The following is a 21,421-nucleotide window of genomic DNA, read 5'->3' as shown; positions in this document are numbered from 1 at the left end:
CGGTCGTCATTTACTGTGGGGTTCAAATACACTGATCATGTATGACAGGATGGTGTCTGTAGCATTTGAAAATAGCTGGCCTTGGATCTTTTTGGCCTCTGGAGCTCAGGTCCCAGGGGTGATTTAGGAGAGCTGAAAGCAGAGGAGACAAGCTGATCCATTGTTGTTTTTTTTTAACTGTTGTCTTTTTAGTCCAAGGTGTAATCTTCAGTTTCTGGTAGAAGCTGGGTTGTGATCATGTGTAATAATGCCAGTTTGCACATTTGCCCTGTAGAAGTTCATTTGTCATGCAGTCTGACTCATGATGGTTCACAAGGAAGTCACTTCCAAAGCAAACTGCAATCAAGGAAGAAAACAGAGGACTGGAATTCCAGCAGCACATCTTTATGAAATGTGAAGAAAGAGTGGTTCATATTTTCATGCAGTGCTGTCTTAATTTTGGAGTCAGTTCCCTTTTAAAATAGACAAGTAGGCAGCTGTTACCCACTAATGATAGCATTTACTTGAGTTTAGCACTATTGCCAGCATGCACAGTGTAGTGATATTCCATTTTCATTTTTTTCCCTATAAATTCTTTTACTGCGGTGCTAAAATTTGTTGATGTGTTTTCTAAACGCTTGTTAGTTTACGAGTGTTGGTGGATAACACAACATGTGCAGGGAAGTGTAGCCTAGGTCATTTTATGCCGTGCCCTAAAAACACATTATTGCAAGGTGCTAATATTTACTGAAATGGTGGTTAAAAAAGCCTAATAGAAAACAGTTTTTAACAAAAAATAGGAGAACAGCTCATTGACACTGTCACTTCTTCAGGACTGGACTTAAGAGGTGCGAATTAATGAATAGTTGTGAAGACGGTACAAGCAAACAGATGCATACAGAGGTTCCTTCACCTACTAGTGTGATTGTTAGTCAAAAGTTAACATCTCAAGTTCAGAAGGTGATGTTTTTTTGTTTTTTCATTTTGCCACCTCTTATAGTTATAGTTACTTAAAATTGTCATTTGAAGATGTCCTTTTGAATTTCTTAGCTCCTTTTTTGCAGTTCATGTGACTCTTTTCCTTTACTGTCATATAGGGAAATGGCTCAGGGTGCCTCGACACAGTTGGAGCTGTTGTTGTGGACCTGGAGGGGAATGTAGCTGCAGCAGTGTCCAGTGGAGGCTTGGCTATGAAACATCCCGGCAGGGTTGGCCAGGTAATGAAGCCCTTTCCTTCTTTTTATTACAATATCTTTGTCCAGATAATGTCTTTAAATAAATGTTTAATGTAACTCAATTAAATGATAGCTAAAATTATATTTGATGCACTTATTACTATAGACATCATTTCTTCTGTAGTGAAATATTTCAACATTGTGAGATATCGTTTCTATGTCGTGCATACAGGGCTCTATTTAGAGAACAAAATAAGTGCACTGTGCACCTACATACTGTTTGCGTTTAATGCTAATGTTATGCTGCTGCCTGTAATTGAAGCTCAAAAGATGTCTGTCCGTATCCAAATTATTGCCGTCTAAAAGAGGGAGAATTATTTTTTTTTTTTGCTCCAAATTATGGGCCTCTGGCTTGGGGATAATTTCAGTTTCATGTGTGGCAAGTCAGTAAATCCATTGGAAATGTTTGTTTTTAGTTTGCATGTTCTCCCCGTGTTTGCGTGGATTCTCTCCAGGCACTCGGGCTTCCTCCCAAAGACATGTAGTTAGTGGGGTTAGGTTAATTGGTATTTCTAAATTGTCCATAGGTGTGAATGTGAGTGTGAATGGTTGTCTGTCTCTTGTGTTAGCCCTGCGACAGACTGGCAACCTGTGCAGGGTGTAACCTGCCTCTCACCGTATGGTAGCTGGGATGGGCTCCATCCCCCCCATTGCGCCCCTGACAAGGCTAAGCAGGAGAGAATGGATGGACGTATGCCTGTTTGACTTTAACAGGCAAACATTTTCCTCTTCTTTAATACAGACTTCTTTTCTTCAAATAAAGGTGATATACTAATATAAAAAAAGGCTGAAAAGCTGTAATGTAACATTCTTCCGTGGAGGGGTAAATCTTGGTCTCAAAGCTAGTGTGCCTCCTTCAATTCTCCATAAATGTCCACTGGTCATTGATATTGTTGTAAGTAATTTTACCACCAATTTTTTTTTCAACATTTAGTTGGAAGAGATTTTGTTTTTATTGTTTGTTTGTTTGTTTTTTTGTTTTTTTTGCAAGTAGTGCCTGTTTAAAATCATCCAATTCATTGGGATTCAAATCTGGTCTTTGATGGTGTTTGCATAACCTTCTATTTCTTCTTTTTTGACCCATTTCTCAGTGAATCTGTTAGACCCCTTATGATCATTATTCTGTTAGAAGAGCCAGCTTTACTTTAACTTCAACTTTTGAACAGATGGTCTCACATTATCTTCAAGCACTCTTTGATACGATGCTGGTTTATAGTAAAACCGATGCCTGCAAGCTGTCCAGTCCCAAGGGCATCAAAGCACATTCACACCACGATGTTTTACAGCTGGCATGTAGTTCTTCTTTTTGAAAGTCTGTCTTTGCTCTGTGCCGAACATGTCTCCTCTCACTGTGGCCAAAAAAAACCTCACTCTTTGTTTTTCTCTACCTAGGTCACGTTATTCCCAGTGGTCTGTTCTTAGTTGTCCAAAAACAACAACAGAGCAGTACTATAGTTTTGCCAGTGAACATATAGAGACTTTTTCCTCTTTTTGACATCAGTGTGTTTCTGCAGCTTTTGTTTAATTTTTTTGTAATCAGTCAATTTTCCATGCTTATGTGTTTTTTTTTGTCTGAAGAACAGTGTTGCTTGAAAAAAAGTGTCATTTTTGCTTCAAATTTGCTGCAAGCTGTTAAAAGAATTCCAACCGTTAAACGCAGATATTTTTGGGCGACTTTGGTGGGGACCAAAGCAGAGCTAAAAAAGAGTTGTATATTAGCTTTTGCATTAGATTCCAATCCCATAGTTGGTGGGGAATCTGGGTATAATGAAACTGAAAGCTCAGCAACCATTAAGGACATGCTCTTTAAATGTAACCTGCTTTTGGAGGAAAGTCAAAAAGGATAGAGTTGGAGTGCAAAAAATCACCCTGGGCTTTTTAGACTTGACCAGAAATGTGTTATCAGTAGAGAGGTGGCGCGTCTGCAGTATGTTCTTTGTTAACTCACTATCCACTAAAATCATAGGAGGAAAACAGTGTGCCAGGGTTGTGTGTTACGTGAGTTTTGATCCCCTCTAGTGGCCATAAGTCTAACTGATCAGTGCACCTTATGAAGGGTTAAGGGCAGCAGATTGGACTTTTTCAGGAAGCAGCGGTTGCCAGTAAAGACCCCCAGAGTTTGGTTCCCTTTCTTTTATTTCTCCCATTGCTGCCTGTAATTAACAGAGCTGAAATTTTACTTTTTAATGGAGATAGTCAAAAATAACAACTAGTGGTCTGGGCTCTACTTAATGTTAATTCAAAACTTTTCTTTGAAGAAGAACTTTTACTTCGAGGAAACAAAGGAAGTTGTCATTTTCTATTAAAAGCAGCTTTACGGGAAAAAACAGCCATGTAACAGTTGAGGCTGAACAGAATGAATGAATCAGTGGGATTTACTGCCTCAATCTAATTATCACTTGTAGTGTTAGGAAAACCTGAAGCTCAGAGCAATAGAGCTAGAAAGCCTGGCATGCTGCTTTAGTTAAAGATGTGCAAATATAAATAAGTCTGCTATAACCAACCAGTAACCAAAGTTACTCTTTAAGAAATTATTCTGCTTATTTCAAGGCAAAAGCAATAATCCTTTTCATCTAAGATGTCTTTTTTGTTTTCCATTTCTCAGGCTGCTCACTATGGATGTGGCTGCTGGGCTGAAAATGCCTGTCATATGAACTCTTACTCTACAGCAGTGAGTACCTCAGGTAAACCAGCACATTCTCTGTAATCCACTTTTATAGTTGTGTGTGTTTGTGTGTGTTTGTTTCCACTCTGTTCACTCTGGGTTCACTATTAGCCTCTCTTTTGTTGTTGAGGATGATATGAATCAGTCCGAGCGAGTCAGGCTTCAAAAAGCCTGATAATACTTTCCGATGACCTTCAACTGTTCCCGCTGAGTGATTTCTCATCAGTCACTTCCTCAACTGATTGAGTCATCTTTCTCTACTCTGTGTTAGTCAGCTGCACGCCAGGTGCATTGCAGAGCTCTTTGGATTTTCAGTGACTTGTGACATGGGACACCTGTTGTAGATATGATTGAAGGAGAGCTGCTGGAAGGGCATTGCAGTGTTAAAATGGTGAATTTGTAAAGTGTACTTGTCCAGATTTGGATCATAACTTGACTGGTATAATAGTTGGCAGTTAAATCAAGTATCAACTTCTGCATTTCATGTACTTTTACTTAGCTTTTACTTAGAGTACATGTATAATATAAAAATCTAAATAAAACTAAAAACAAATGCCCCCCCCCCCAAAAAAAAAAACAACAACAAAAAAACAAACAAAAAACTATGTGGTCGAGCAGCACTCGACAGGACTTTTACTTGACATCATTATTGTAGTTCAGGATGGCCTAATATGCTTTCTGCTGTCCACAAGCCCTAGAATTTATGATTTGGGTGGTTAGTTCTGCATTTATCTAGAACATTTCACTTAAATTATTAGCTGTCTTGTGGTTTTTATTGGAGCAAACAGTCATGTGAAAATGAATGCTTTTTCGAGGTTTTCTCTATCAGCATATAATTTTAAAAAATCATTTGGTCCTTGTCAGGTTATCAGGTCTAAAATTATTTAAATACAACATCAAATAAATTGCAAACCATGACATACACACACAGGGTCATTTTTTATTTAACAAAAATGAAGCCAAAATGCAGAAGCAGTGTGTGAAAAACACACGCACACAAAATGATTTGGTATCTTGTAGAACCACCTTTAGCAGCAATAACTTAGTAACTTATAAGTAATCATTTTCTGTTTGTTTTTATCAGTGTCTCTTATCGTTGTAGAGATCATTTTGGCCACTTTTTACGCTTTTCAGACATTCCCACTGTTTTTTTAAGGTCTTTGCACAGTATTTAATTCAGGTTGAGGTTCAGACTTTGACTGGTCCATTGCAACATCTTGATTCTTTTCTTTTTCAGCCGTTCTGTTGTAGATTTGCTGCTGTGTTTGGAATCACTGTTTTCTCACAATATCCAATTTGGGTTAAGTTTTAGCTGTTGGACAGATGGCCTCACTTTGACTCCAGATACTTTGATATACAGAAGAGTTCATGGTTGACTCAAAGACTGCAAATAGCCAGAATCATAACCGTCGTTTGGTTATTGCTAAATGTGGTGCTGTGCATTAAGTCCAGACGTCTTGGTCTCGTTCTGTCCAAAGAACATCATTCCAAAAGTCTTTGTTCAGATCTAAACTGTGTTGCCACAGTGTTTTTTAGAGAGAAGAGACTTTCTTCTGCAAAGCCACACTTATTCAATTTTTTTCCTAATTTTATTGCTATGAACTTTAACATTTAACATACTAACCGAGGCCTCTAGAGTCCGAGATGTAGCTTCATTGGGGCTTTTGCAGTTTGGTTTGACCTTGGGGTAAATTTGCTGGGAAGATCGGCACAAATGTTTTCCACTTGTAAATAAACTTTCTCACTGTAGAATTGATGGACTTTAAATTGTTTGGAAATGGCCTTATAACCCTTCCCAGATTGATAGGGAGCAACAGCTGCTTCTCTAAGATAATGGCTGATGTCTTTCCTCCTTGGCATTGAGCTAACATGCACCTGAATGCTCCAGACCAGCAAATTACCAAAACTTTTGCTTTTATAGAGGTGTCACACTACCTTAATTCCTATAGAAGCAGTAACAATTTACTTAGTTTTTCACAAATGCTTTTGGCGTCATTTTTGTTAAATGAATAAAGACATTTGACAAGTTTCATGTGTTGTTGTTCATCTGAAAGTGTATTTAACTAATTTTAAGACATGCTAAGGACTTTATGCTTTTTCATCCAGTCTGGTTTGGTGAGGATCTGTCATTTGCTTGCCGTCTGTAGGTTAAAGGTGATAGGCCGGATACATTTCAGCAGCTCTGTTCAGCATTTCTTACATTAAACAAGCAGTATATGACAACTGTTGTGGTAGTGGTCTGTTGTTCATTAATTATCCAAGAAGATCAAGTGTAGGCTGCATGTTTGATATTTGCGCTGTGTGCATTCTCACCCTGTCTTCCTATATTGTGGCTTTGTCTTTGAAGTGAGTGAAAAAAAGGAGCGAGCCGTATGGGTTCAGAGAGCATAATGTGTGTTCCAGTACAACACCTGTCTTTCATTTCCTAACATGAAAGATGTTTCCATCAAAAAGAAACAGAAAGAGTCATTTCCATTCTGACACAAGGAGTGTGATCCTCACCCCGAATGTCCCTTTCTTCCCTCCACCACACCAACACATTGCCCGTCCACGCACCCGCCCTCTCTCCTTCCCACCTCTTCCACTGTAGTCAGTTTTGTAATATGCGGCTCATGTGTGTCTTTGTTTTATTGCTTCATCTGGCCTTTACTTTGCTGCGGCCAGCGAGACAACAACTCACAAAGTTTACTGTTTACTCGTGCCGCTGTCGGCTGTCACATACTGTGTCCACATTTGTTGGTCTTTTTGGGGTTTTTTTTCCTGGTGAGTTGCTGCTTTAGGTTTCTTTCTGCCGTCCTAATTCAACTGTGTTTGCGCTGCCATAATATCCAGTTCCCTTTAGACTCGTGGGGGTTTATGGTAAACACAGCACAAAAGGCACAGTACATTGCCAATACAGTTTTCTACTTGCCTTAAAAAAAGGACTTCAAATTGCTCCGGGCGTTTGTTCTCCACAGTTACTGACCTGCATTCAGTTCTGTTGTAGTTACCTGTTTTTTATGGGGCCTTCATTTGTGTTTACAGAAACAATGAGGCCATATTCTTCAGTCTTTATGGGTTTTCACAGGAGCCTTTGCCAGATGTGTTTTGTTTACAATTTAAGATTTTTTTGTCTTGTTCTCCGGTACGTGCAAACTTTACATGTGAGAAAGGCTTTATTGTAAGCATGCAGTTTGCATTCAGCAACTGTCTTTTCCTTAAAAACAGCAATATGTTGGATTTAATGTTTGCTCTTTAAGGAATAAGTAGCATATTATCTCTGATATAAAAAGGCACACCTGCTATGTTTTGACTTGGAAGTGGTTGAAGGTAATGTGAGAGACTGAGCAGGCTGCCCATGCTTTTATGGTTCCTGGTTTCCCTGAATTCTTAACAAAATGCTTTGTTTCTCTCCTTGGAGTATTTACCGCATGCACCATGAAGGAAGCACATCAGACAGATTCAGGTGGCTACCACAATCAATTGGAGCTAGCAGGGTTAGCGGGGTTAGGTTTTTCTTATAGCAAACAACCTCTATACTGCAGTTTTATTTCTGTGTACTCTAAAATTATTATTATTATTATTTCTATTTAGTTGTACATGCAGTCACTACACTGCTTTTATAAATATTAAACAGTGATCTGATCAAAAATAGTTTCTTTTCCTTAGACAAACTTGTAAAATCTTGTTTCTAAAAATGCATATTACAGTAACATAGAAATTCTAAACCTGTTTAAATAAAAATGATGCGTGAATGTGTCATGACGATAGAAGTAAGTATGGCTCTCTGCACACCCTGCAGTTGTGCCGGGAGCCAGCTACAGCACAGGATTTACAGAGGGGGAATTAATACTGGGTGTTTGGCAGTTTTAAAGCTCCAAAACTAGCTGGGATCAAGGCAGGGAAAACTGAAACAAAAACCCTCTCTTTGTAATCACTGTCAGTGTACCCATGAGCAAGGCAGCTGTACTTTAGAAGTGATTTCAGTATTACCTGAAATAAAAACTGCCTAATTACACTTGTGAGAATATGCCAAAGGATTGCATTATCATTTTTATTTTTATTTGAACTCAATAAACAAAACTTAACCCTTTGATATTTAGAATAGCTTCCATTATATACCTAATAACCAGATAAATAATATAATCTAATAATAAATAAAGATTTTTTTTTTTTACAAGTTTTAAAAGACTTTTTTAAGACTTTCACGTGCTTTGGATTTGAAAGGAAGTTGTTTAGTCTAGATGTGCCAAAAGTCTCTAAAAGTTAACTCTGTTTATTATGTGTGTCATTTTGTGTCTTTTGCCAGGCTGCGGGGAGCATCTGATTCGCACCATGCTGGCACGGGAATGCTCTGCTGCCATGCAGTCTGAAGATGCCCACCAAGCCCTGCTGGAGGCTATGCAAAACAAGTTCATCAGTGAGTCACACACATGTAGCCTGATTACCGCTCTTTTCCATACACACAGATTTGTCAGCCAAGAACGTGTTTGTGAGAAACACGTGGAGAGAATTATACAAACAGATGTTGCATAACATAAGAAATGAGAGAACAACTGGAAACGTTGGAAATTATAGAATCAGAGACAGCTTTTGATTTATGGTTCCTTTTCACTGTTTAAAAAGGGCCTTCAAATGGTGCACACATCATAGCTGACAGCCACAGATAATTTTGGAAGACATGCTTGTTTTGTTGAAAGTTTATAGGTTTATATGAAGAGCTTTTTTTTAGTTTTTTGACTTATTCTCAGAAGTGGTCAGTTTTTGAAAGCCTTGTTAACCGTGTTTGCTGTGCCTGTGAATGACCACTGGGATAGTTCAGAGCAGAGGGAAAAAGGACATATGGAAACATGTGGTGGTTTCTGCCTTGTTCCGGCCTTCTTTAGAAGTCCGTCTCAATTTGGCTTCGTCCGTCTCAATTTATTCAAACAAAGCTGCGCAAATCCTGTCTTTGCAGAACGCATGTTAACAGTAGGAATGAGACAGGAATGTTGTTATGTTATTAATATTGCCACAACATCATATTAATGTTGCTTCTGTACAGTCATGGCAATTTACCCGTTGCATTGTTAAGATGTCATAGGTTTGTGTCAAATACAAAAATGTGATTTATGCAGCAGTGGGACAATGACAAACTCAGCATGTTCCTGTTGGATAAATGGATCAAACAGGACTTTCGCCCTGGACACTGCGGTTTGATTTTGATTTGCATTTTTTTTGCAGTTTTTAAATGTTGCCTGGTTAAGGTTAAGATCCTGATTTTTCACTCTCTTCGTTCTTGTATGTGACCATTTTCAGAGGAATGTTTTGTTTGTTTGTTAAGCCATGGAAGTTATTAAGGGATGAGCAATTTTAAATAGTATTTTTGGGCAAAAACACATCATTTGTTCCCATTTCTTTAGTTGAATAGATGCAAAATCCCAAATCTAACATAGTTTAACAGGCATAAAAAAGTTTTTTTTTTTGTACCAAAAAGGTAATTTCCAAAGAGTTATATACCCAAACCTTGGCATATCTCAGCGTGGTGTGCAGTGTGTTGTTAAAAATTTTGATGAAACTCGTCAAGTGGGTTACAAAAGAAAAGTGAAAAGAAAGACAAAAGAAGTGGCAGGTCTAAAAAAACAGTATCTATAGCAAATGAACAGCATCTGAAAGTAAGAAACAGGAAAAAATCCAACACAGACCTGACACAGGACCTGAGGGATACATCTGACTAACAGCTGATCCATCTACTGTTCACCAAAGCCTCATCAGAAATCGTCTCAGTGGAAGGGTGGTTGTCAAGAAGCCATTCTTAATGAAGGGAAACGGGGAGAAAAACTGAAAATCTGCAAGAAGTGGACTGAAAATCAGTGATAACAGGTCTTATGAAATGTTACATTTCTGGTTCAGTGTATGAAGTGTCAGAAAAGGGAGAGTGAGTTTTGTGTTTTACAGCCATATTTAAAACATGATGGTGGCTCAAAACCTTTACACAAAACCGTAGATAGAACACGGCAATGTCAGGTGATTCAGTCTATAGCAGCGGTCCCCAACCCCCAGGCCCTGGACCGGTACCGGTCCGCTGGTCTACAGAATAAAACACTTTTAAACACTTCAAAAAAATATTTTTGTTTAATGCTAATAAAAGATTGTAGTGCCATAGACACACCTGCCAAGTACATATCGAATGGGGTGATATTTCAAAAATGTTCATTTCTGTTTATTTATTGTTAAATTCTTGCTGCAGGCTAAATAATGGAGTTTTTGATGGAATATTTTGCCTTTTTGAAAATGTAGAACAAATATCTGTTCTTGTGTGTGAACGCTGTCCAAGCTACACAAACACAGACACACACACACACACACACAGTGTTTTATAGAGTGAAGGGAACATTACGACATGGAACCAAAATCTGAGTGAAATGCAACAAAAGAACAATGGTATGCAGACACAACAATATTTATATCAGTTGCACCAAATAGTCCTGTTTTCCTTTGCTCATTGCTGTGTTGAGACATTTCAAGTCATGCTATAGCTGTTTATAGATTGTTTTTTTCCAAACCGAGCCCTTTCTTCTTTTATTGCGCTAGGCTAATGGCCGCGTCCAAGTTTTTCTGTATATACAACACCTCATTGAAGTTTGTCTCTCCTGGAATTTAGTCAGGGAGCAAGAACGGCCCTTTCTTTATGTGTTATTAAAGTCAGCTGAAACATATTTGAGCATTATTTAGATCTTAAAATGAAGCCTTGTGTTATAACAGTACATACAGTATGTAGAGTTAAAATGACACTACCTGTTATTCACTATTTCTGGGTTAAATCCTGATAAAACTGATGTAATTATTTCAATTTGTATAATTTGGATATAAAGGGAGAGAATTGGATTGGAAAGTTTTGTTGCTCGTACATCAAAGGTTGTGTATTGCCTAATTATGTCATGCTATGCTTGGTTTTATGTTTTAGGGTTGGAAAACGAAAAAAGTATGAGACATTATTGATTAACGAGAACCTTTCTTTTCCTTTTTTTAAACACATATGCCATTTTCAATCATCTTAAATGTATTGTTTTTCCTCTGTGTCCAGGTTCACCCATTCTGGCCAGTGAAGATCGTGTTTTGGGGGGAGTAATTGTCTTGCGATGTTGCAGATGTGTGGAGGCTCAGCCGTCTCAAAATTTTCAGGGTATACTGGGTAAGATGTTAATAATTTCAAGACTTGGCTGGTTAAATTGACAGGTTGGTAATAAAATGGATAAACAGACAAAAGTCGTCTCTTTTCGTGGCAGCTGCCAGCATCAGATGGTTCGTGAGCCATATATAAAAACTTTAAATCCAAGCAGACGGTAGTAACACTGGTGTCCAGTCCATCTCCTCCGTGCCTGCGACGGCATCATTACAGAAATTTACGTTACATTTTTTTGATTGGCAGCTGGAATTTAATTTACAGCTGTTCCCTAAATGCCGCACATGACTGCAGTAGTTATGAAAGTACAAAAACAAGAAAAAGACAACTTTGATCCAGACTTCAAACTCGACACTGCAATTCTTTGGGTTCCTTGTAGTGCACCCACCAAGAGTGAAGTGGTTAGGATGAAGTGTTGTTGAGAAATGTGAAGAAAGCACAGACATAGGGTGACTCCTTGATTTATTAGTGAGATGTTAAGACAGAAGAGAAGGCACTGTGGCTTTCCTGGCAGGTGGTCTGTGTTTTAACTTGCACAATCAGGCTTTGGTTTCACACCCTTCATCTCAGATTTAAGCAGAGACCTCCCACTATGGAATCAACCACTAATCTTCAGAGAAGTGGAGGCCTTCTGAATACTGCCAACTGATTGTATTGATAGATTTGGTTTCTCTGCCCAGAGCTTAGGAGAATGATCCTACTTTCTGGATTTCTACTATTATGGAGTTGACCTCAGTGCTCATTGTGTCCAGTTCAAAGTTTGGGCTCTTTATGTTTTCATAAATCTTTTGTTTTAACTCCAAATCATGGAGTGCAACATAAAACATTAAGTCTGCATGGATAATAAAATATTTTCAGTTGACACTGAATGATGTGCAGACCCCGTTTTGATGTTGTGTACGTAGCGCAGCTTTTGTGCTGTGTCACCTACCACAGATTGCTGTTGATTTACATGAATAAACATCATGTCGACCACATCCTTTTGGTGCAGTAATTGAGTTTACATTTCACCTCTCAAGTTCTGCTATTCTATGCAATTATGTCACAACTGCCAGTCATATATTTTCATTGTAATGGGCATGTTCGGTGCTAAGTCCACCGGCTCACCCGCCTGATGTTCTTCTTCGGCAGGATTACTCATTTCTGTTCGCTTTAGGAAATCGAACCTTTCGTTCTGTATGGTTTCCTGTTTCTATCAAACCTTTGCTCCGGCTGCTAAATCTGTGTATGGATATTTGTGTATGAAGACTTGGTGTTTGTAACCTGTATCTGTCTTTATTTACAGTGGAGTTCCTGTGGAGTCACACCACAGAAAGCATGTGTGTTGGCTACATGTCTGCTCAAGATAGCAAAGCAAAGGTGAGATTTGAATTAGCCAACCAACTAAACTGAAACATATTATAATTAAATACAGTCTTAAAGTGAGCTTACAATGGTTGCATCTTTGACCAATGCCAAAGGCTGGCTTTAAATAGCTTGTCTCCTTTTTTAGCTTTCAGTTCAAAGATTTTTTGGTAGTTTGTGGTATATGCTTCGGTCCTGTGCATTGTGACGGGAACTTTTGCCCACGTTCACCAAACAGGAGCCACATGGGTCCACCCTCCTCCCTCAAGAGGGTCCAGTGCTTTATGAGTTGAGTGAATGAAATGAAGCATATTTTTGTATTTTAGCCGAGCACTTTTTATTTAATTTCTTATGAAAAACAAAAAACTTTTTCTTTTCTTTTTTTTGCGGTGGGGTGCATTGTGTATTGGTATGGTATACTGGGTAATAAATGTCACTTTTATGTCTGCTGTCATAGAATGATATTTAAAAAAGGCATCTCTGAGCCTTTTTAAGATATTGTTGCTGTGGTTTCTTAAGCAGTAGGGGCCAGTGGCCTGGTCTCCTGGCTCTAAGTGGAGTCTCAGCTCGCACTGATTTGTTTGGCTAATGTATCTTTGTCACTCTGTATGAAGAGAGGGCACTGTTGTTGAAGTCTGGTTCAGATTTCAAAGTGTTTGTCCTGTGTCCCCTGGCTCCACCTCACTCACCCGTCTTTTCCACCCTCTCTCTCTCTCTTTCTTTCCCTTTATTTCTCTCTCTCGTGGTCTGCCTCTCTCATCACCCTCTCTCTGTGGCCACTACCTGGTCTTAAAGTACCATAAAGTTTACAGAAAGTCATGCGCCACTGGGGATATCAGTATCAATCTGCATATTTGTCAGATTTGCTCTGTGCATGGGGCTCTGGGATGGAATGTGAGCTTGCACGCTGTCCTGTCATGGCAGTGCCAATAGAGAGAGGTAAGCAGAGGACAGTGAACATAAAGTCCCTGTTTGTAACTCTGTTTTGTTTGCTTTGTTATGTTCAATTTGCAGTCCTCCACCCGCTCTCCCTCCGCCCCACACACTCACATAAAGTTAACATGTGGGGTGGGTTTACTGCTGCTACAGCAAAATGTCAGTTCCATAATCATTTGTGAATGATTCAGCCATAAATAAAGTACAACATCAAAATCCATCTGCTGCTATTTTTTTAATGTCAGTGACAGGTAGGAGGCATTAAATCATCACGTGACTACTGAAGCACAATATGTTTTGATATTAACCAGATAATAGAGAAGAATTTGATTCCCAAGACAGCTAGCGTCATGAAAGCAGGATTCAAATGTGGTGGTCTTTTACTGTTCCACACATTTTCTTTTTGCCCCTTTGGCTCAAGCTGCTGTGTTGACAGAGTTCGAAGTAGTGCAGTGTGCTCGGGAAGAGCATTTGTAGGCTACCCTTTAATCTAAACAGCAGAAACGTCTAGGGTCTGGGTCCCAAAGAAGCACTCAAGTAGCTTTAAAATCTACTGTGGTGAAGTCACCAAGCATCACTCCATTGAGATATGCATGCAAAAATGTTCTTTGTAAAGTGCTTGTGCTCAGTGGGTGGAGATCCAGAAATATCATCTGTCAGTAGTGGTTTCTGGGTCTCTTGGGGGAGGGTATCCACTTCCTCTTGTGGGGCGATTGGTGATACAGTGATATTGGAGAGTGCAGCCAAGAAGACAGCTGCTCCACCAAATCTCACACGGCTCTAACAGAGACTGAGTAGCTTGTTGTTGTGAAACTGAAGTTATGATGTGTCTCTGTGCCTGACCATCTGCATACCAGAGCAATGTGGCAATCCTGTCCTTTATGCCTACTGAGAACAGAGCCAAAGAGGAGCACTTTAATGCTGCCGGGCTCCAGTCGTGTCTCCTGTGGTCTCTAGAGTATGGAGGCACAGGAAGTGCCACCTGCGTGTCTTTACGGCAGACCTGTGATGATTCTGGCTAACAGGCAGGAAGCAGAAGAGAATAGGCTATGAGTTTGGGGGACATAAGTCATCTTGAGAGGGAGTATTCAGTTCAGTTTAGGTCTTACTTTGTAAGAAGAAAATTTTTAATTTTAATAGTATTTTGGATTTATCAAGGAGCCAATTGAGAGAAGCTAATATGGGAGAAATATGATTTCCTTTTCACGTCCTGCTGAGTACTTTTGCTTAATAATGCATTACAGTAGTCTAGTTTAGAATTTTAAACCTTCGGACCGAACAGGATGTTTCTAATTTTAGCAGTAGAGAGCAGATGGAGGAAGGCAGTCCAGTGTATTTGTTTAATGGGACTGTTATAGGATATATCCTCATCAGAAATGCTCCAAAGCGCCTCACACTAATATGGAAGGCTAAGGTCAAGCTATCAAGAATTAAGAACCAGGTTAGAAGGCCAAGTCTGATAACTTTTGTCTGAATTTGAAAGCAGAAAATTAAACATCATTCAGGTCTTTATGCCTTTAAGAGTTGCCCGTACTTTAACTAATGTATTTGTAGCATTTGACTTCATAGATAAATACAGTAGGGTGTTATCTGCATAGTAATGGCATTTTCAAATAAAATTGGCTAGGGGAAGCAAGTATAATGCAAAGCCTTAGTCTTAGAGTCTAAATCTTGCTCTTTAGCACCAGGAGCAGAGCAAGTAACAGGGAATGAGTGCCTCTAGTGAAGATTTGGCTGACTGTGTTGCTGTAAATCTGTTATAAAGAAAATCAGTTGTATGGAGTCATATTTTGATTTGATTTTAGTCGGCTGGCCTAACATTTCTGAGTTTAAGCCAATTTTCTGTGCATTTGGTTGCCTGTTTTCTAAGCATAAAGAGTCACAGCCATACACTGGCTCAGCTGCTGTTCAGCAGACATTCCTCCCATTCCTATTCGCTGGGCATTTCAAACCACCCAGAGTCCATCTACCGCTGCTTTTCCATGATAAGAACATGAAAGAGCTGAGCAGGAGTATTTAGGCCAGAGGTCAGGTTGGATTTCTATTCTTTTACAGTGTTTTAGTGAGATTTACATGCATGTATTTTTTATGACCGATCAATATCTAGATTGAATTGCTGCAGGCCAGTCAAAAAAAATCTCAGGCCAGATTGTTTGACACTGCTGGAAACTCTGCTCCGGTTTTTCTTTCTTCTCAGTCAGATGTTGTTTCTAAGGAAAGTCGAGTCTGCGTCCTAATCTTTTAGACGTTAGACTGTGAAATGGCAGCGGTGCAGAAGAGTGAGAGCATCTGGTTTTATTCAAACACTCACCTTTGTTTGCATTGGATAGACATCAGAACATCAAGCTGTGTTTTACAGAAACACACAAAACTGCACGGACAAGCCAGTGGCGGTACTTCTGAAACGGACCATTGTTATATGATGATTGTCATGATTGGACAGATGAAAGAGAAGTAAAGGATCCACAACACAGCGAATATGGCTCTGTTTCCTCCTTGTGGACATCATTACCACTATAAAGATTTTTAAGGCCAGACACAATCAAATGGCGTGCAACTCAGGCCTTATGGTTATTGTCTGCTTTGTGTATTACACGACAGACGTCTTTTCTTATGTTACATGCTGTTTTTATTATCCATTTTGCAGGGAGAATAAATAGCATATGATTGTTTTTGTTATTTATTTTTATATTTTCAAAGAATGTGGAAACCACAAGAGAAAAACAACAGCGTAGTCATAGAGCTAAATTTACCCTTTGGTCTATGCTGTGGTGTTAATGAGTGGCTTCTCCTCACTCCTAAACACATTCATATCTCCAAAGAATGTTGTTTTTCTCTGACAGATACAATGGAAATGTGTTTTTCATGTGATATTTTAACTCAGTCGTAGTCCTGTCATGTGGTCACTTTAGTCACAGGGTAACGAACTGACAAGAGGCTCACTGTAGGTTTGCATGCTGTCATTTTCTTTCTGTCTGTCCTGCCCCGCTGTCACATAATTCTACATCTCATTGCTTTACTTTTAACCTGTCTGGCTTTTATATTTAGCTTGTGCTGCTTTTTGCAAGCCTGGGTTTTGCATCAAGGAATCATTGCAAACTAAACTGGAAGACAAGTTATGTTGGGGATCGCCAACAGATGGTGTTACAATCACGGTTACAAGCTCCTGTTTTTAATTAAACTGGTTATCACCGGTTGCTGTGAAGTGAATTGGTCACTGATATTGACTAGCACAGCGACAAGGTTTGAGTCTTAGCATTTGTATTAATGAGCATAATAGCTAAAAGAATGTATTGTTTTTGTTCTTGTGAGTCAAATTACTGCTGCAGACTAAAATAAGTTATTATCAAGGTGATAAGGAGTATTTTTTCAACTGATGGTAGTCACTAAGTTTGGAAAAGGCCTGTATACACTCACCGTCCACTTCATTGGCTACTTTTGCCAATGAAAAGTCTGAAGGCAAAAGGGCCTCGTGGCGTAGATTCAACGAGATGCCGGACATTTTTCATCAGAGAGCATTTTTTCAGTCTTCTATTGTTCCATTTTTGTGAGCCCATGTGATCTCTAGCCCTGGTTTCCTGTTCCTAGCTAATTGCATTGACATCGAGTGTGGTCTTGTGCTGTTATAGCCCATCTGCTTCAAGGTTCAGCAGTCAAAGATGCTCTTCTGCATACATTGGTTGTGGTTATTTGAGTTACAGTTGCCTTAGGTCAGCTTGAAGCAGTTTGACTATTCGCTTCTGACATCGACGAGACCTTTTTACCCAAAGAACTGCTGCTCACACGATGTTTTCTCTTTTTCAGACCATTCTCTGACAACCCTAGAGATAACTATGTGGGAAAATCCAAGCACATCAGCAGTTTCTGAAATGCAGGCCAGGCTGTCTGGCACCAGCAAACATGGCACATTCAAAGTCACTTAAACCACGTTGCATTCTGCATTCGTCAACATTCTGCTGCTCAATTTGAATTTCAGCAGGTCGCCTTGACCATGTCTGCATGCCATGTGATTGGCTGATTAGGTATTTGCATTAATGAGCAATTGAAGTACCAGCCCATAAACCGTTAAGCATTTAACCAAACATCGAGGTGGAACGGTTGTTTATTTACAGTATTTCTGTTTGCAGTTGTTTCTCCACACTTCACAGGTTGTAGTGTATTTTTTTCATTCATACCTCCCTTTTTAAAAACGAATATTTATACCTTTTTAGTTTTTGATTATTCCTCCAGATAGAGAGAGACCTTTTAAATATGAGTGAGCTTTTTATTGTTTGCACATAAGGCTGCAGCGTTATTTGTCTGACTTGTGCCACCAAAGTGTCGGGACATCTGTTGTGTGATTTCTGAGCCTGAAGCATCCTCGCTACTTTGTCCCAGTTCATGTAAAACACATGCAGTGCTCTTGGCCCTGCAGTGCTGTCATTACTCACTTGTTTGGTTTACTGAGCCTTTGACTCTTCCTGCTGACTAAGTCGCGCTGTCCTTTCTGTCAGCTAAAAGCAAAATTAAGATCTTAACATGTGGCACGAATTTGAATCGGAGTGGGAGCAGGGCACAAGATCATTGTCAGACACAAGCACGGATATATGCATTGAGAAAGCTAGCAGGTAACTGCACACAGTTTGAGCTGTATAGTCAGTGAGGTAAAGACGTGTTTTTTTCTCCTTGGCATGCAAACATCTGAAGGAAAACATTTAGCTTGTCAACATTAGTTTATTATAACTCACTACAGACCTTCACTCAAAACCATTTAAATTAGGGCTTTCCTTAACCTTGTCCTCAGAAAATGAAGGGAAGAAGATGAGTCCAGAAACGTGTACTGGAGGCAGAATGGGCCCCTCAGAGTGTTACCATGTGTGCGTGGCCTTGTCTGGCTGTTGTCCCATTGAAGTGACAGTTGCCCTCAGGGTGCTCTGGGCCATAGTCGCTGGCTACACAGAAAAAGACCAGTAGAGTCCTGGAACTGAAAGAGAGATGTCAGGCCAGTTCAGTGCCCCGGTAAATAAGTGGCTGTATTATTCCCCTAAGGCTAGAGCCAGCGTTACCCTCTGTGGGAAGAGAGGAAGGAGCATGACAGCCATTATTGGCGCAGGGAGTGTCGGTCACCTTTGATCCCCCAGTGGAAGTATCACTCCCGTCTTCACAGCTGTGTTTGCCCCTTCCCTCCTCTTCTTACTCCTTTTCAGTGTTTGCTCAAACGAAAGAAAAGAAACTCAAAAAAGAAAACACCAGCAGTTTGTTCTCTTTCTCCGTTTACTCTGTGTCTCTGCAAACACCGACTTGGCACCTTTGGACTTCAAAGGTAAAAATGCATGATGGCACAGTAGTAGTGTGTGTTTTTGCTCCCTCTGATTGCATTGTATTTATTTTTTCTAGCTTCTACTTAGATGTGTCCTTTCATGTAGCGGTTTACACATTTGCCTAAAAAGGGAAAGATCCTTGGTTTGATCCCAGGAGGAGACACGAATTCCTTGTGGGATTGTGTCAGGAAGGGCATCCAGCGTAAAGATCGGTCACATCAAACACGCAGAGCTATCTGCTGTAGGGACCCCTTGAATGATCCAAAAGTAGCTTCTTACGTAGATACTTTCTCAACATTTCTGTTTACCCACCAAGCAGTTAAAAACTTCATTGTGGTTGTGTGGTTTGGTTGTGCCGCTAATCTCCGGGAGCTGTGCAGCATCAGGCGTAATGGGTTTGGGTGCTGGTGTTGGATTTGGAGTTCACTGAGTGGGATGCAGTAGTTAAGCTCGGTGCTAAGCCACTCTCACCAAATACTGGCTCAGAGGAAATTGTTGGGCTTTTCTCTGAAATCGGTATTAGAAGACCTTAGTTTGTAAAGTGCCCTGAAAAAGCTTATGTTGTTCTTTGGTGCCAATTGAACTGAACTTTGATGATTGTACAGGAATCTAAGAAATCAAAATCCTATCAGCATTTCTTTTTCTCCATATAGATCTGCCTTTTTCTTTTTCTCATTGTGTGAATGTTTTCTTTTGCTGCCTGCAGACACACATATCCAGATTGCCACCTGGGACAGTTCCTGGACAGTCTTTGGCCATCGAGGGAGGGGTGTGTCGGCTGACGGGTGTAGTGGAGTGAAGCGTGTTTTCCTTCCTTCTGGGCTTCTTCAGCAATACTCCAATATAAACTCTTCCATCCACCCTCAAATACACACACACACACACACACACACACACACACACACACACACACACACACACACACACACACCACCCTCACCTCCCCATGGCCTTTGTGATGCCAGAAGTAATAAGGTTTCGCTGTTTAAACAGGTGTCCAGGAAGGAGGGAGGAGTGTTGGCTTCTACTTAGTGCACTTACAGGACTTCCCTTTGCCACTGTCTGCCTCCAGCATGTACTCTATGCCAATTTATCCCCGAGCTCTCCAGTGTCACCTGGACTAGACTTGATGCACCATTGCCTTGATGCGCCGTTTTATGTTCTTTTCTTCGTTACTGTTTTTCAACTAAAAGTGGCTTCTTTCCTTTTGTATATAAGCTATAATTTTGTTTTTTTTTGGCAAAACAGGGTGGATATTCATATTATTTTATATTACTGAACAGATGTGACTATTTTCAAACTTTTAGGAATTTCAAATGCAAAACCTTGTTGCGTTTTTCAAATACTTTTCAATGTTAAAAAGATGTCAGATTGCACCGAGTGGAATGCCTGCGACTCGAGGTTATCAGGAATTAAGAATTAAAGCTGCAAGGGTTGGACGGTGACACAAAGCCTACTTAGTTTTCCACGTACAACTTCCACACATACTCGTACACACATGCTCTTATTAATCCTCCAGCGTATTGTTTAATGTAGCATCATGTGCATCTTTGATGAACTTTCTAACCGTTTCAGCCATAGACTTTGCTTTATTTTTGTTTTTTAAATGTGAATACTTAGATACTGCATGTGCAAAATCCACAATAAGCCACTTTCTTTTCTCTGATGTGCAGAAATGCTCAAGAAGCAGGAAGCTATGCACTTCCAGAGTGATGCTTATATATACATATATATCTATATATAGTGCTCAGGCAGCAACATTTGACCCAAGCGCCAAACAGGACTGTTAGTCATCATATAGAAATCGCAGTTTATATTTGTACAGTCCCAGTGACAGAGACGTGTATTTTCTTGCTAAAACAAAGTACAGTTAAAAACTAATGTATGCATCAAGCCCATGAAATGGTGCTGTCGAGAATTGTACTTGAAAAGAATAATTGTCTGAATTGAAACTTTTGTTGGGATATTTGGTTTCTCTGGTTTTGCTTCTTTTCTTTTTTTCTTTGCTCAGACTTTCAGTCCCAGCGAAACCACGGTATAGCTTGTTTATTGTTTACTTGAAAAAATGCAACTAATATAAAATGGTATAAGCTATGTAAATCATACGTGCACCGCTTTCTAAAGTGCTCAGAAGGTAAAATAAAATGTATGTTGCTACGTATCCGCGTCTGTCTTTGAGTCCTTTTAAACTCCATGGCATGAGGCGTATTCTCCCAGCCGTACCTTTTTTCCGAAATAAGACGCTCACTGCTATTTGGAGAGCAGTTTGTGTAAGCCCTCGCAGACAGAATAAATATAATCTAAAGTGTGGACTCCCAAAAATGTATAGTCTGAGAATAAATTACATGCTGGAAAGTAACTGAAATGGGAACAGAAAATCTGCAGGAGGAGGAAAGAAAAAGTAGAAGAAGAAAAGAAATCTGTGTTGGTGAAGGCATTGAAATTTTCCATTTTAAATGTTTCTCAAAATGTGTTTTCTTCTTAAGTTGTATTGTTTTGATCCCTCATAAATAAACATTTCGAGCCTCTGATTGGAGAGAGAAGCTATTTATGTGATTTGTATCAGGCTCCGGGGCAGGGTTCGTCAAAGTGCTAGCCCTCGCTCTGGATTGTGGTCACTGTAGTGTCTAGGAGGAATGTGCAATAGAGCTGCTCAAGAAGATAAATATATATTTGTTGTTTGAAGGCTGAAATGCCTCCCTGTCAGTGCACCGTGCCTGCTTGTGGAATGCTTCCCAGCCAGTTTTCCAATCACATGGAACAGGTTACAGTCATTAGATGTTGGTGAAGTGGAATAATATGCAGGAGTTGGATGGCG

At 39.7% G+C, this 21,421-nt stretch overlaps 1 protein-coding gene across 6 annotated transcripts in view; it reads left to right on the top strand.

Moving 5' to 3' along the window:
• tasp1 (taspase, threonine aspartase, 1) overlaps positions 1-19,476 on the top strand; it is a 28,339-nt gene extending 8,863 nt beyond the window's left edge. For all 6 annotated transcript variants that reach the window (XM_026190220.1, XM_026190221.1, XM_026190222.1 and 3 more), the window contains exons 9-14: positions 1,077-1,196; positions 3,820-3,898; positions 8,168-8,278; positions 10,925-11,032; positions 12,309-12,382; positions 19,310-19,476. In XM_026190220.1, coding sequence (XP_026046005.1) covers positions 1,077-1,196; positions 3,820-3,898; positions 8,168-8,278; positions 10,925-11,032; positions 12,309-12,382; positions 19,310-19,402 — 585 coding nt within the window. In that variant the 3' untranslated portion in view covers positions 19,403-19,476. The remainder of the gene's footprint in view (positions 1-1,076; positions 1,197-3,819; positions 3,899-8,167; positions 8,279-10,924; positions 11,033-12,308; positions 12,383-19,309) is intronic.
• Positions 19,477-21,421: the final 1,945 nt, after the last annotated feature.

This window comes from Astatotilapia calliptera, chromosome 13, assembly GCF_900246225.1.
Source record: "Astatotilapia calliptera chromosome 13, fAstCal1.2, whole genome shotgun sequence".
In the NCBI taxonomy this organism is placed as follows: domain Eukaryota; kingdom Metazoa; phylum Chordata; class Actinopteri; order Cichliformes; family Cichlidae; genus Astatotilapia; species Astatotilapia calliptera.
The sequence above is the reverse complement of the archived record's forward strand: the minus strand, read 5'-3'. Positions and strand labels throughout refer to the sequence as shown.